Below are 17,024 nucleotides of genomic sequence, written 5' to 3' on the forward strand. Positions count from 1 at the left end.
TTTTCCTACGCGTATAAGCAAAAGTCGGCATAAAGTTTATTCATATTAATATTCAGATTAATGATATATTAAAGTTTATTCATACATTTATTCACAGAATAAATGGGTTCATCGGCAAAAGGTTGACGATTTGAACTCTAGAAATTTTCTGAGTTGGTGCAATTGACATCTTCGCTACATCATCTGCTACGTTAAAATAAAGATAACATGGAAATATGCACTTATTGAAATTGCACATAGAACAGTTATATTTTGAATACTTATATTTCTAGAAAAATTCGTTTGTTCTGTTTCTGCTCATTTGAAGCCTTAGTTACATCTTCATCACAGGCAGCATCCTTTGCTTTCTATTCCTATCAATCTAGCGTCAGCACGCGTTTTCCTGATAGTGTTGTATAGATTGAAGTTTTTCCGTTGGCACCTTAGCCTTCCACTTGATGGAAGCTTGACGACTAGGAAGTGCATCAGAGGTTAATTGAGTGGCAACCTTCTTTTCTTCCTTCTGTTCTTTCTCCAGTTGGTTACAAAATGGTGCATGAGCCAGTCCTCGAGGTAGGCTTATTTTCCGCTCAATAATTGGATTCATTAAAACTTGAAATGCGTTTAGAGTACGATATAAGACGATGCAGAGATTCAACTGGAATAATCAGAACTCGAGGTTACCTGTCAACGTAGCTCGTATGTTTTTTAACACTTTAATTGCATCTGCAAATGGATATGTACAATTAAAAAATGGCGAATTAAGCATTTGGAATAATTTGTTATGAGGTAGAGAAATGATTTCATTAATTTTTTATTTGAATACTTATGCTATTTTGGACGTCCAGAATGAAAAAAATTGAATCAAAGTGAAAATTTATTCAACTATCGATGCGTAATGAATCTATATTTGCATATTGTTCTAACCAAGCTTTCTCTGGCATTACCACTGACATGCTCACTGAAGTTTAGGTCATTAGTTGCTAACCCTATTGGAATAACTTCAATAGATTGCAAATTGATTGTTTCGGAACGACTACAGTATAGCGATGGTGATTTAACGAGGATTTGCAATTCAAATTTGTCGTTGAACCTGAATATTCCGAAGGATCGTATTCAAGATTTTTTTGTCACTGTTTTGTTGGTATCACTCAGTGAACGACCACACTGAGTGGAAATTAACATCTCAAATTCTATTAGTTCTCGCTTGAATTGCCGTCTGAAAATAGTTGAGCCGTTCGGTAGAATCATCAGAAAAAGAGATGTTATCCACAAATATCCCTGTTTCGGATTGTTTCGGACAAATTGATGACACAAAAAGGAATTTTTCTCTCCCTCTTTTATCTTCGCTACAACCCTAAGCAGTCGGTTATTCTATCGGATTACAGCACGTACAAAAAACATATATCCAACGTTGGACTGATACGTTAATCTCTCTTAGTTTTTCAGCCCTATCTCCAGAAATGATTTCAGTTAGCCTATCGTTTGTGTTGTTCACTTGTCACATGTGGTCTTTCCCACTTCCGGACCATTTCTTTCGAATCATGAATGTTGGTGAATACTTGAGTGTGTTTCCATCACATATCTTGACTTTTCATGTTAATGCGGATTCCTCTTATACGGAATACTGTTCTATTTATTAACATCCTCATAATATAAATAATGTAAAGATTGAATATCAGACTTCTAATTCAACTGTTGGCGAAGTAGTTTTTGGATTCCTTGACATCAGGTTTAATGTTTTTTTTTTTTCCTGGGAACCATCCGGCTGGACAAACTTCACCATGTTCATCAGTAAATTGGAATAATTAAATCATTGACGAAACATTTAAACAATATAATAGATATGATATCATGAAACTCAAATAATTCAAAACTTATTACCACGAATCTACGACGTCATGCCATTGCTAAAATGAATATACTATGGAAATATGAAAAATTAAAAATAGAGATTTGAACATTTGGTTACAAAATGGTGCACGCACATGCCTTGGATGTAGACTAATTTCCCGCTCAATAATTGGATTTGTTGAGAACGGTTGGAATGCGTATCTAGCGCGACATAAGACGATGCAGAATTCCAACTAGAATAATAAGAATTCTTCGTCTGTCAATGTAGCTCGTATGTTTATACTCACTCCAATTGCAACAATTGCTCTCCACGATCTGTAGTATTTGGTTATTTGGAATTCCATGGAAAAAAAAATTGGTCCAGGAATTCTAATTGAAATGATGTTGGTTTATTTTTTTGCGTTATAAGTTTTCAAACTGCCAATATCTCTGGAATGATTACTACTTGAAATTATCAATATTGTCAAGTTTTCGTTTGAATTGCCTTAAATATCCACATACTTTATTCTATAACTTCCTATCAAACTCATAGGAGGAAGTCATACCATTTTAAGTGATTTTTAATCAATCCACTATTCCAAAAATATGAGGAAATTATTATTTGGGTTTATATATCTTAAAAGAATCGTCGCAATAGTTTTTCAGTGATAAAGTTCTTCAGAATTTAATTCAATTCGATTTAATTTCGACCTTGTGCAGTTCTTCATGAATATAGCCTTCAGGCTCACTCTGAAATTAATTTTTTCATTCATGTGTAAACCTTCGAAGGAAATGCATAGAAGAATTTTCCTTTTTGGAACAATTTATCATTTAACTGTATGGAAAAAGTATAAATCTACAAATATTTTTTTTTAATCCTTAACTCTTTTTGATTTATCTTTATTCATTCATTCGACCGATTATTTTTGTTCAAATGACAAATTCTATTCCATAGCCATAGCACTAAGAATGTGGAATTCCCTGAAAATGGGAAATTCCAAGTTACGTTCATATCTCCAAAATGAAGAGAAATATGGTTATGCATTTACAGTTTACCCTTTTCAAAAAATCGAGTTCGAAAATCCATTTTTTTCTTACTGTTGTATCTCATCATGAGACATCGAATTCGAACAACCCTGTAGAGAAGTTCATAAATCGAAAACCTCCACATTCATGAGCTATACCGTATGTTTAATACGAGAAATTCATTTTCACGCCATTTCCACATGAAGGCATTTTGACACTGAAATGGAATTTTTTCACATCGGAAAACTAGCACATTCAACGCCAAAAGTTGAGAGATTATTCACAAAGCTTTTCAATGCGATTACGGAAGTTATTGTTGAAAATCGCATCCCAAGTGAATTCGAAAGGTAACTATTGCTCTCAAAAGCTTTCACATAGCGAAACATTTCACACGGCTTTTCGAGCTTGCATGTTTGTCGTGCTCTATTTTCGGAAGATTCAATATAGATTATTTTTGTTCAAATAACAAATTCTGTTCCATAGAAGTAGCACTAAGAATGTTGAATTCCATAAAAATGGAAAATTTCAAGTAACATTCATCTTTCTAAAATGAAGGGAAATATGGATATGCATTTACAGTTTACTCTTCTCAAAAAAAGAGTTCGAAAATCAATTTTTCTCTAACTGTTGTATCTCATCATGAGACATTGATTTGACCAACCCTGTAGCGAAGTTCATAAATCGAAAACGTCCACATTCAGGAGCTATACCGTATGTTTAATACGAGAAATCAATTTTCACGCCATTTCCACATGAAGGCATTTTGACACTGAAATGGAATTTTTCCACATCGGAAAACTAGCATATTCAACTCCAAAAGTTAAAAGATTATTCACAAAGTTTTCAATGCGATTACGGGAGTTATTGTTGAAAATCGGATCCCAAGTGAATTCGAAAGGTAACTATTGCTCTCAAAAGCTTTTCACATAGCGAAACATTTCGCACGGCTTTTCCAGCTTGCATTTTTGTCGTGCTCTATTTTCGGATTATGCGGAAGAGTCGATATGGCGTTTTTGTCGAGGTGGCGAGTTCAAGGGTAATATGATGATTCAATTACTTTTCAATTAACTTTTCTATTGGCAGAGAGAGAAACCGCTAACTAGATCATTACTCGGTATCGGGAAAATCTCGGTCGGAAAGTATTCGTTTAGTTGCAACAAGAGGGGAGAATTTCAGTTCACAGGATTTTCAGTCCTGAATTAATTTCAATGATAAAATTTTTTTTGCGAGGATCGAAAGATATTTCTTTTTAATACTCGACTCAGATGAACGAATTCACTGAAATGGATTCGGTAGTATATTGAATCATAATTATATTTCAGTATAGGTATATCGAATTATAATTATTATTGAAACAATTATGATTTGGTATAGGGGGCAAAAATGTCGATCACCCTGAAGTTTTCACAGGTTTTTAAATTAATTTGAAGAATATCTTTCACCATATTTGAATGAACTCATACGCACATTTAATTCATTAAATCATGAATAAAAGTAATGGAAACGGATGGCATTTTTGAAAAACCAATTACGAGATGCTTCTCGACAAATCTGAGGCTGCAAAACTGCCTTGAAAAATATTAAAGAAACACCAACTTTCTTCTGAAAATCTCTAAAACGGTAATTTTTCAGAAACACCCTGTAATTCATTATGTAATTAATGGATTCTATAAGAATTTGAAGGATTCATAATTATCTTCCAGTTTACAATTCAACATTCGGAATGGTATATCAAATTTTGTTATGTAAGCAGTGAAAGGATTGGAAATGACATTTTTCTTTTGTCGCTTACGTCATGCCATTGCTGCAATAATCGGACCATATGACTCGTTCGTTACATTAATCCCTTGATTATAATATCACAGAGACTTTTCTATAGAGAATTTAATAATTGACGACAAAGGACTGAATAGTGTTGCCAGGTGGCTGAAGCCATTTATCTGTATAAAGTGTGTATGATCATAGAAAATTTTATCTGTGGTTTAATTTAACAATTTTTTCAGAGCTTAGGAAATCTTCAATTATAATTCAATTCTCTCTTGTCATTATTAACACTGGGATGTTCACTTTGACCATCGGACAACAAAAGAACAAACTCATGGTTCAAAACGAATTTTTGTTCAGGTTAACTAATTTTCTTAACAGCCATTGGGATAAATATTTTCTCCGAATACTCAATTCCATTAGTGTTTGGTAGGTAAAAGCTTTTCGGGATTTGCCAAATGTATTTTCCAGTTATGATTAAACTTTTGCATCAATCTCAGTTTTTTAGACGTCATTTCATGAATTATTTTCGAATAATCGACTTTTGAAATAGCGCGATGTCCATTATTTGATAATCTCGATCAACTAATGCAACTTCACCTCATACGAAATATCTAGGAAACATGCCTAAACACTGATTAATAATTCAGTAGTATATTATTCAACGAGCGGTATGTAAGTCATAATTCACGCAGATGAAGTTTGCAGCACGAGCCCCAGGCGAGTGCTTTAATTCATCGAGTGAGTTATGACCATTACCGCAAGTTCAATACTATACTTCATCTTCGACTATAACAATAAATACTAAAATACAAAAATAGCGAAAGAATTTTATTGAAAAATCCTAAGAGTCACTGATAAACGTCAAAATTATCTGAGTGACATTCCTCCCCTCAATAACTATAATAATGGAATGTAAAGAAGCACTGATCCATCTTTTCCTATGGATTATAGTCGGTTATAATAGTGAGTTATTATAACTCACGCTGTTTGTTGATAGATTCCATTAATGCCTCAAAAGCAGTTGAATAATGAATATATAATTCAATAGGAGTTGATAAACAGTGTTTATTTTTTGAATAGTGCAATTGGCCCTCAGATGTCTGAAATACTGGTGTGTTCACTGAGAAGATTTTGTGCGAGATAATTCTGGAAACTCGGCCAGGCAATGGTCTCTTTTAACTTTTCTTCCTTAACGTGGCGCTATTCAAATAATTTAATTATTTCTCTCAGTCACCAAATCCAGATTGATTCCAGTTTAAGGAAAGTACGAAAAGGAGAATCAACAAAAAATTCAACGCATACGGCGCAATATTGAATGCGCTCGAACTCTGACGTTCAAATATTCGAAATCAGCGCGAGATTTTGAACGTTACAACTGATATAAGACGATCTAGTCTACACGCCAGAAGAACTTCTCGAACTACAAGCTACGGAAGCAGAGGGGGATATAGGAAAAAAGAGTGAAAGTGCCCCATCTATTCCAACATACTCAAACGGACAGCAGAATTCAAGGCACCGAATTCCTGCCAAACAATCCCTATTATGATTTAGATTAGATTAGATTTAATTGAGGAGGTTACGTTTCACTGCGACCTAATGGTCTATTGTGCCCCCCATCGGAGCTATTCTCTCCATAAGGTGATCTACAGCTCGCCTTCCAGTACCAGAGTTCTGCAGAACTCCAATATGGAATGGCTCCAAGGAGGCTAATTCCTCACTTCTATAAGTTTCGTGTCCAAGGCAGGGTTTTCATTGGCTAGCGATAGCGAGACATTCCGTGACCAGGTGATCCGGAGTTTCTTCCTCCTTCCACAGAATCTGCTCTCGTCATTTTTTGTTAGACCCATTCTCATGAGGTGTTTCCTAAGGCGGCAGTGCCCTGTGAGGAATCCAGTGAGAAGGTGTAGCATATTCTTACTAAGATCCAGATACTTCTTGGATCTTGTAGAGTCAAAGTTTCGAAGAAACTTTTTGGAGTGATCCAGACCAGTAAGATTCCGCCAGAGTTTTTCTCTTTCGGTTACCTCCTTTTCCTGAAACTCTTTCTTGTAGGTGCATCTTTCTATACCACAGAAAGGTTCCGGGCCGATGAAAAGAGTTTGTGCTCCTTTTCTGGCAAGTGTGTTGGAATCAGGTCCAATCAGAGAGCAGATGACACCACAATAAAATTGGTGTGCCAATTGCTTAGGTGGGTCAGCTGTTTTCTGAAGTGGAATCACAAAAAGCGTACAATTTTGATTATTGTCTTACAACTCCTGAGACTCGCTGTGAATTGCTTTTCCCAAATAAATGATATATATAAAAGAATTATGTAAATTATATGTAATACGAGTACTTTTAATTTTTTTTTTAATTTTGCTATTGCGTCAAACGCAGAAAAAAAATTCGGGGAAATGCAGTAAGTTGTTAAAAGACAAATCGGATGGGGACATATGAATAATGTTTTATTCAAAGCATGATTGTCATGAGCTGTACTTTGAAATGAAGTTTTGCTTCTACCCCATGCATCTCTTTCTACATTATTCATAAATCTTATCTCACCACTAAAATGGCAAAATGCATCCGTTCAATTTCAATGGAGGTTTTTCATTTCGAGGCCACAGATGTGAAAGAGATGGATCTCTTTATGAACCCATCCGTGCTCTGAAAGATTAGGAAAAAATCGATAATCGGACACCAAGCTTCATGGTTGAAATATTAAGCGATTGACATGGACAAAATTTTTCTACGGCCCTTTGTTGGATTCTTAGAAGATTACGTTTTATATCCTTTATCATTATCTTCCGGAAGCAATTTTGAAGGGATTGGTCCTTCAGAGAAGAAAATGAATAATTTGTTTGACGATTCAGTAGCTGGTATACGTGGGTTATTATTTATGTTTTGAGAATACAAAAAACAAACAAGCGATTTTGATGCAATATTTTAACACTAATCGACACGAGCAATTTTTTGAGCGTCATTCAACAAATGTGGAATCCAAATTGCAAAAAACTAACGAACACATAAATGTTCGTGCAAAATCTTATATATGCTAGTCATACTAATGCTTGAACATCTCTCAATTTCCTGATATGCCACATGACGATCTTCTCCAATTAGTTTTCGCACAGCATCAATATTTTCCGGCACAACGAGGTATTTTGGACGACCTTTTTTTAACTTTGTCCGTGAGCAAATTACGTCCAAGTTTGAATTCAGTGTACCAGCGATATGCAGTGGCTTTAAATGGTGCTTCATCGCCAAGAGTTGAATTTAGTTGATAGATGCATTTTTCTTAAGTTAGACCAAGTCGAAAGTCATAATTTTCATAGCTCGAAAATTTTCACGAGTTAAATCCATATTTTGACAAAGATTTCAAATTACTGTAAAATTTCTTTTCGTTGAAAATTTCCAACCAATGAGTTCAAATTTTTCTTGATGTATTCGTTGAGTACAGAGAACGGTTATGTGTAACGCAACAATGCTACACACTATTACACATTTATTTTTCTTGATGAGGTCAATTAGGTCCCTTCTAAAACGTGTTGTAATATGTTTAAATATGGATCACTTGGCCCTCATTATTTCATCGTTTGTTCCACCCGTTCAACAAATAAACCAATGTCATCCTTAATTCCACGGAGAAGGCGCAGAATTTTGTTCCTTATTATTTCAGATACGGTATTAAATTCAAAAGGGCGTCTCAGGGTAGGAATAATTTAAATGGAGAATCTTGAGTGACAGGCTCTTATACGAAATCTACAATCCATAAAGTTTGATCCTGTTTAACTGAAATTGAATTTTGTTTTGGGGAAAATGGATATATACGAAGCACTTTCCATAAATTTGCCCAATTCTCATGAATTCTGTTTTGAATATGAACATAATAGCTTTGGAATAATGTGATTTTTAGTATAAATGATTCGAGTTCTGAAGCATGTTTCAATGAATACGAAAAATTCATATTATTATACTTGTGCAGATTTTTTCATTTATTGTACAATGATAAAGTTACCATTTAGGTTTCATTTATTCACTATCATATTCACGAAATGTCTTAAATCCACGGTCCATAATATTAAGCATCTAGAGAGCAACTTACTTAATTCACGTCTAAAATAACATCTTTTAAACTGTACACGACAATGATTTCTAGAAGACATAGGTACCTTCTTGGCCGGTGACCAGTTTCTTGCTCAGAGGATTTTCGTCTTCTATCCTGTAAAACTGATTGCATCAGCATGGCATATATACCTTCGATCTCCATAGCGGAGCTGGGTGATTTTGCCGTAGCTTATTTCGCAAGTGGCGTATAATATAATATATAATTTAATAGCAATCCACGTCTTTTGTCAATATTTAATTCGATGATACTCCTCAGTTTTTGTAGAAAATAGTACCATATGGGATTCTTCAGCGCTGTCTAGTAAGCATTGAAATTTTAGTTCTGTTGTTAAGAGAAAACCTCCTTTCAACCTTTTCAACAGGTCAAAATATTTGAAAATTTCGCAATAAATATTATTTTGACTCAAAAAATAATCAGTCTCGTTTTTAGTGCTACAAAAATTATTTTGTAACTTGATAGGCGCTACTTAAATGAAGATACAGTCCTCAAAATTGAAGAGAATTTTGAACAAAACTTTTTGAATGCTCTACAATTTTGAGGACTGTATCTTCATTTAAATTTTTACAATCGTCAAATGCTGACAGCATCAATTAAAAGATTTTTTTAATTATAATGTTCAATAAAAAAGAGCAATCCAATGTTTCATCGAATAAACCATTTTATTAACCTGCATTCTTATACATAGTCGAGACAATTCCTATTTTGAACGATAGCTGGGAATGTTCAAGAGTATTTCGAGGTTAATTGATTGGCTTTCAACCGATTTTAATCAGTCTAATCCCACACGTGCTCGATTGGGGACAGATTCGAAGCTCTTCAAAGTAACGTATATAATTGATATTGGTTCTCATCCAATAGAACTTCTCGAGAGAGATGGTCACCATTACCTCGAGGTAAAATCGAATAGCCAATCTAGCAATGTTCTCACCAACATTTGCGGAATTGCATTTTTCGTTTCGAACATCTCATCTCATGTTTTTGAGTCAAGATCGAGTTTTCGATTTTACAAAAAAGTACCACTTCACCAAAAAAGGTCCGATAAAATGTCAATGGAACGCAAAGTATACATTTTTTATTTATTATTATTTTATACTCTTCAAAGAAGACACATAATTATAATAGGGGAGGGGGACAACTGAGACACCTTAAGGTTTAACGAGGTATAACTTCCTCAAAAATGCGAATAAAACAATGTTTTTTGATTGAGACACAACTTTAGATACTTATTCAATACACAAAACACACAAAATTAACAAAATAATGATTCTTAGGTGAGAATTTTTTACCTGAAAAAAAACTTCTAATACCTCACTTGCCCCATATCGTGGGGCAAGTGAGTCCTTCTACTCTTCGTTCATCGAGGCTCTATATTTATACAAATTATTCATTCTTCATGAGGATTGTCTCAATTCGCTTTGTTATATTGTGTTTTTTTCTTCATCTGATATTGTTAGTGGTTTTCCGGTTAATTCTTGTTTTGTCCTCAGAGTTTATTCTTTTTTTAGTCTTTTTTATTCAAAGAACTTGGTCCAGCATTCTCAAAGTCCTTATGAATGCTTTGGTTCTCGCTGCTTTTTCTTCGAGTTGGTCTTTATAGGATGAATTTGTGGTTATTTCAATACTCGAGACTCACTTGGCCCAATGTGTCATAAAAAGTTAAATTAATGTTTCGCAAAGTACGCTTATGTTAGGTTCTGAATATCAAGCCTAATAACATGAGTTTGATATTATATGATGTGTTCTATGAAATATTCAGAATTTCCCTATAAATTATGAAAAATCATTGTTTAATTCACCTGAAATATAATAAGACAAAAGTTGTATCATGATAAATCTCCATATCTACTTAAGTTTCACTATTTTTCATGAAGTTTTTCATTGAAACCACGAGGTAAAAACGCAAAACAACTGGATAGAACCTAACAAAATGACGCTCAAACTACACGAGAGTATGAAGAACATTTGAAAGATAAGACATTTAGAGATGGCAAGAAATCCTTATTTATTCGAGGCGGAGTTTTCAATTTGCAAATTTGCAAAAAAAAATTTCTGGAAAAACGGTTTTTCCTCAATAACTTGCCAAACCCTGGTTCGATAGTTTTTCCAATAACATATATGTATATGGATAGCCCGTGAAAAATACTATCATATTGATGGGTCACTTATCAATTTTGCTTGAAAGATAAACCATAAAATCCTCTGACCTGCTTACGTGAAACACCCTGTACATATTATTATTATATTGAAAAACATAGTATAGTATACTATGTTTTTCAAGTGTAATTAATTGTTGCATAGGATGGTAATAACCAGTTCAAGGCTTCTGTTCATGTTGAAAAAAAATCAAAAGTGTTTTGCCTGATAAAACCGAAAGGAAAATCAACTGTTTCAACTAACTCGTACGAACTCTGAACTGCTAAAACAAACAGTAAAGTATCAACATCGATACAATTTCAACCTCATTTCAGAATAACATGGGATCATTTTGGGTATGTAGACAGATTAGGTACCGATGAGTAAATTTATATTGCTCGAACTGATTGATGTATTTTATAACTTTGAGGGTATCACCCAAATTGGAGATAACATCCAATTTATCTTTCGAAAATTAATCAGACTTTACAGTGTAATTGAAAAGCCTCACGAAGTGGAACATCAAACTGCACTTCATACGTAATAAACTTTATTACACGAATTCTGACAGATATAAATCCTAGCAACCTTCATTTATATGGCATGAAGTTAGTTAAATTGCAGAATCGAATAATAATTACGATAAGCTTCTAAAGTTATTGCATGAGAACTTCTAGAGTCAACCATAGTATAGCGATATCTTGGCAATAGAAAGTTTTGCGTATAGAAACTTCTGTTAGCGGAAATGCAACTTCATAACTTCCTTTCGTAGAAGTTCAAATATCTCATTGTGTACATGCCAGTCCGAAACTTGAATCCAAGTATTTGATCTTCTGATTAGGAGGAACGTTAATGATGCAACCAGAACAGACTTCTCAAAGTTACTAAGTTTGAAGGAACCACACTTTCGTCAACCAAAATCTAATTTGCGTTCAATGACGTTGTAATTATTCCAAATTGAAATTGAAGATAAACTGCATTCAAAAGGTCATACGAATAGAAACCACAACCCGATCTATTGTACTCGTATAATACAACTAGTCTTGATTCACAGACACATCTTAGATTCACAGATAGGTCTTTCCCTTTCTTTTTTTTTTGTCATGTTACATTCGACGTATATTCCTTTGTTCTGTATCACGTCACGTTCAACAAGATATCATAAAAATAGCTGAGGTTGTTTACATCTTCTCTAGAGTTTACGGTGTTGTTTCTCCTGATGGAAATAATCTCACCTATATTCCTTTTATAACCATTGCTCTCCACAACTAGTATTATCATTAATGAGTAATACAAATTTTGATGATGATTATTATGCAACTTATGAAGTAAAGTCCACTAGATGAACTTTGTCCGTGAACTCGAATAATATAATAAGCTTCAACAAATAATTAAATAATATATGTATATCACAATAATAATAATAATGATTTTTTTTCTGATGTGCCTCACCTTCTCAAATTTTCACATTTATTAGGTCACCAGGATTACGATAAATTACATACTACTGGAAGTATTCTCATTCGATACATGGAGCATAGGTCATATGAAAAAAACCATAATATACAAGCCTGCTGTAGTTATTCACGTCTCAATACTATCTCTGAATATCGTTCAAACATTTTTCAATACAATGAACATGTATTGAAATGTATAAAATTTTGATTTTCCGACTTTATGGGTTGAATTTCGAATTTAAAATGATCAATGTAAAATAGCGTGAGATATACATAACGAATTCATTTCATTCAGGAATTCAGAACATTAACTGAACTTTTTTCTCTAATCCCGGAGAGCTTTACTCCCAAGTTCTTTCGAAAATCTCAAGATTTATGTTTCATTGAAAGCATTTCTCCTTTTCTTCCGAGTTTCGAAATAATTACTACCTTAATATGACCTTGTGTACGACTCCAACGTTCTAGACGTATTCTTGAGTGGAAATTATCTAAGACAATGACAGACTGAAGACAATAAGGGGGAGAATTGCTAATAGTTCAAGTAGACATTTGTGATAATTTTTGGGGAAGAACGAGGATGGAACGTTCTCTTCTTTTCAAGGGCGTACTTTCCAAGCGTTATTCAAGGTGAAAATAGGGGAAACTGAAACAAACAAAGAATTTACTTCGGCTCAATTATCTCACATTTTAATAATGAGTAATTCCTCGAAGGTATTAGAGGAAAGGAGTCGTAATTACTCATTTCTAGGTTGAATCAATACGAAAATTATAATATTCATCGTTTGAGAAGTCTCAAATTTCAGCAGAATATCTTCGATATTTCTCATTTCTTCGGCAGAAATACTTCAAAACATCATTAATACTCATTCATTTTATTGTGATTTACGATTTTCATAGGATATATATTTGGGCATTGAATATCTTTATTTAAAAAGGATGAATTTCAGAATTACCATTCCAGATCTTTATACATCAAATTCTTTATCACTGGAATTCTCGATATTGTTTTACAACAGCAATTCATCTTCATCGATGAATATAAATTGCTGTTGAAGAACAATATAAGGAATTACAGTAATAAAGAATCTGACGTAAAAGATCTGGAATGGTAATTCTGAAATTCATCCTTTTTAAATAAAGTTATTCAATGTCCAAATATATATCCTGTAAAAATCGTAAATCACAATAAAATGAATGAGTATTAATGATGGTTTGAAGTTAAATTCTTCATTACTGGAATTCATATTGCTCTTCAACAGCAATTTATCTTCAATGAATATAAATTGTTGTTGAAGAGCAATATGAGAAATTCCAGTAATAAAGAATTTGACGTATAAAGATCTGGAATGGTAATTCTGAAATTCATCCTTTCGTTCCATGTCTATTGAATGATAATACTATGTTTCCAGATAACCTCTTCAAATAAAATGAATATGACAATAAAACCTTTTTTTCCTCAGATGCCAATAGCTTATCTCTTCAGAAGCACACTGATCTGGTGCATCTGGGTCGGCATAACTTCTGCATCTTTTCTACCCACGCGAGAAATACAAAGAGGGTCTGGAGAAGTGGCTAGAAATGGCATCGCTCCTGAACCCAGCTGTGAAGAGCTTAAAGCCATGTGGCGACTTTCAAAAAGGCAGTCGAGAGCTTCGGAATTGACAAATGAGATTCCCACCTTCCAAGATCCATTTGCACATAACATTTGGCAACCTTATTACGCTACCTCGAGGAGTATTGGAGGGTAAGTCCTAAATTCATTAAAAATTACATACATATACGTCAGCTGGTGCCTCAAACATGAAAGGAAACATTTATATTTTCAATTTTTTCCTTTCAAACAAGAATTTACCGGATGATAGGATGATAGCTTATATGCAACTATTGATAAATTTATATGTCAGCTGGCTGTATCTTGGTAGAGAAACCTTCAGCTGATACTTTGAAAGTTTCACGTAGAAGTTGAGCGGATGCATCTATTGCCCATTTAAATGTATCAGCTGCCCAGGTTTTCCTCGATTTACTGCTAGCTGATTTTTTTATTAATCACAGCAGTATATTAACAATCTGCTGAAAATTTTTCATGTGGGAGGAAATGACGCAATGGGAATTATTCAGCATTACACTCCAATATGAGTGTTCTACGTAATAACTTTCAAAGTATTAGCTGACGGTTTTTCCACCAAGATACAGCCAGCTGACATATCTTTATCTATTTTTGTTTAAGAGGAAATCATTGAAGATATAAATGTGTTCTTTCATGTTTGAGGCATCTGTAAAAAAATTCGTCTTTGCTTTCAAAATAGGCTTCAACCGCGGCAATCACTTCTTCATTAATGCCAAAGTTGAAGTCAGCAATATCTTGATCCAGCTTAAGTAAAGCTAAAGTCTATGTTCCGATATTTTGACACTAATCTTTTGAAACTTGGGACTAACGAAAAAAGTGGAATAGGCTGTGCCATCTGTACGCTAGGTTCGGAACCTATTGAGTAGGTGTATTTCTTGAATATATGATCATTCAATGTTTAATTGTATGGAAATATGTATTAGAAAGATGAAATGAAACTTCCATCATTTTTCATTAAGCGGAAAAATTCATTTGGAAAGTCAATAACTCCATCTTCATCAGACATTTCTAATTACCGACCGCAACTCCGCTAGCATTTTAATTAGGTAATATCCAGAAGGCTCTATTAATCATGCCAAGTATATAGCGCATCTTGACGAAAAACCATTAATTTATATCATTTTACGGTACTTTGAAACGAGATATTTTCTTTTTGTCCAAGAGATATTGGAGATTAGTTGCTCCAATAAATTATACACAATTAAATTGGAATATACTGACTGAAAAAAAAGTTGAAGCGCATAGATCTCTATTTGCAGTACGGTGCAAATGTATGGAATAAATTCTTTCCCTCAAAAAAACAAACTTTGTGAAAAATGCTGAAACATCACGAGTTATATTTCTGATTATTCAATTTTTGATATTCATGCGAGAGAGATGACGTCATCGGCTGTTTTTTAAATAGGAAAATATGTCATGTGACACCTCAATTTGAAGGTCCTTCAATTACCTACTCATCGGTACAAATCATGTGAGGATCATTCATACAGGGTGTAATAACTTTCGGTATTGTTTATTTTTTATTCAACGCGTGATAATGATTATGATTAGAATTGTGGCTTCATTCGACTATTCACTGGAAGGTATGTACATTAGGAGAAAATAAGGGTTGGATGAGGGTTATCATTACTTTCAGCAATTAATTGCTACATTCATATTTAACAACACAATTCTAATAATTATCTGATGCTTTCTTTACTCATTTTTATTTTGACTCTTCGATTGAGTTTGACTTCGATAATTTCCTTCTTTTTTCTTCATAAATATCAATAGTATACTCAGCACACCTAATTTTCTCGTTAGTTCCAAGCTAGTACTAAGCGTTGAATCTAGATCGAGATATTGAAGCTTATGTGCTGATGCTACTGTATACAACCCAGTTTCGTGTATGAAAACTTTGCTCAAATTGAACAAAATTCATTTTCAACTGTTTGACCAGTCACACTATTCGCCAAACATGGCCTCCAGTGATTACTGGCTTTTTGTAGACTTCAGAAGAATGCTCCATAGATTAACAATTGCCCAAGGTCAAACACTTCTGGAAGACAGATACAGACTGATAAATATTACGTCGATAAAATAACGGAATCAAATATTTTCTTTTTGAAAATTTCATCTACCGGTTTTCCCATTTTCAGAACTGGTAATGCAGATCTGCAGCTCTAAGATAACAACCACCTTTTTTTCCAACTGTTCAACTACATTCTTTTCAGTTTTTCACATCCTAAAATTGGGAAAATTGCTCGAATCCATATCTAATTATTATTTACTGTTTCGTATTCATCCGCGCTACTGTATTCATCACAGCGTATTATAATCAAATATTTTCATAAAAATGTTCAAATTGTTTCCAATATTTGAATCCCATTTCGATTAGGTCAAATTTGACGTCATGTGAAGTGGGTTGTTCACTCGACAATGAGGAAATTCACCCCGCCACTGTTTTCATCACAGAATAATAAAATTAAATATTTCCATGGAAACTATTCGAATTGTTTCCAATAGCGTGAATATTCGAATTCCATTCCCACGTAAGTGTGCTCAAATGTAATATAATTTACAATTCAACGTTATTTAATGTGGGTAAAAGGAATACAATTTTGTTTGAGTGGATAAGTGTATTCAAATTCAATTATATTCACTATACTTAAAACATTCGATGTTGCATATTCGAAATAACGTTTTGGCGTGTTTATAATGATTTATATTCATTAAAAGCCTGGAATCTCATTACTAACATTTTGATCAGTGAGGAATCTAATACTTTGAAAATACCACACAGATATGATATTTTTGCATGATAGGGATAAATATCCTGAATTACAAAACTCTGGCATCATTGAAGGTAGGAATTCGTGGCGAATAATGTTATAGGTACCACAAAATCACACTTTGAATTTCATGATATGTAATACAAATCTTCCTCATCTGATTCTTTAATAATTAATTAATTTGATTTTTCAATTTTCATTGAGAAAATATTTGAGAGTTTGATATTTTTGCATGATAGGGATAAATATCCTGAATTACAAAACTCTGGCATCATTGAAGGTAGGAATTCGTGGCGAATAATGTTATAGGTACCACAAAATCACAC

At 33.6% G+C, this 17,024-nt stretch overlaps 1 protein-coding gene across 2 annotated transcripts in view; it reads left to right on the top strand.

The window, feature by feature from the left end:
• LOC123685733 overlaps positions 1-17,024 on the top strand; it is a 155,791-nt gene that overhangs the window by 94,874 nt on the left and 43,893 nt on the right. For both annotated transcript variants that reach the window (XM_045625572.1, XM_045625573.1), the window contains exon 2: positions 13,761-14,044. In XM_045625572.1, coding sequence (XP_045481528.1) covers positions 13,761-14,044 — 284 coding nt within the window. The remainder of the gene's footprint in view (positions 1-13,760; positions 14,045-17,024) is intronic.

Source organism: Harmonia axyridis, chromosome X, assembly GCF_914767665.1.
Source record: "Harmonia axyridis chromosome X, icHarAxyr1.1, whole genome shotgun sequence".
NCBI lineage: Eukaryota > Metazoa > Arthropoda > Insecta > Coleoptera > Coccinellidae > Harmonia > Harmonia axyridis.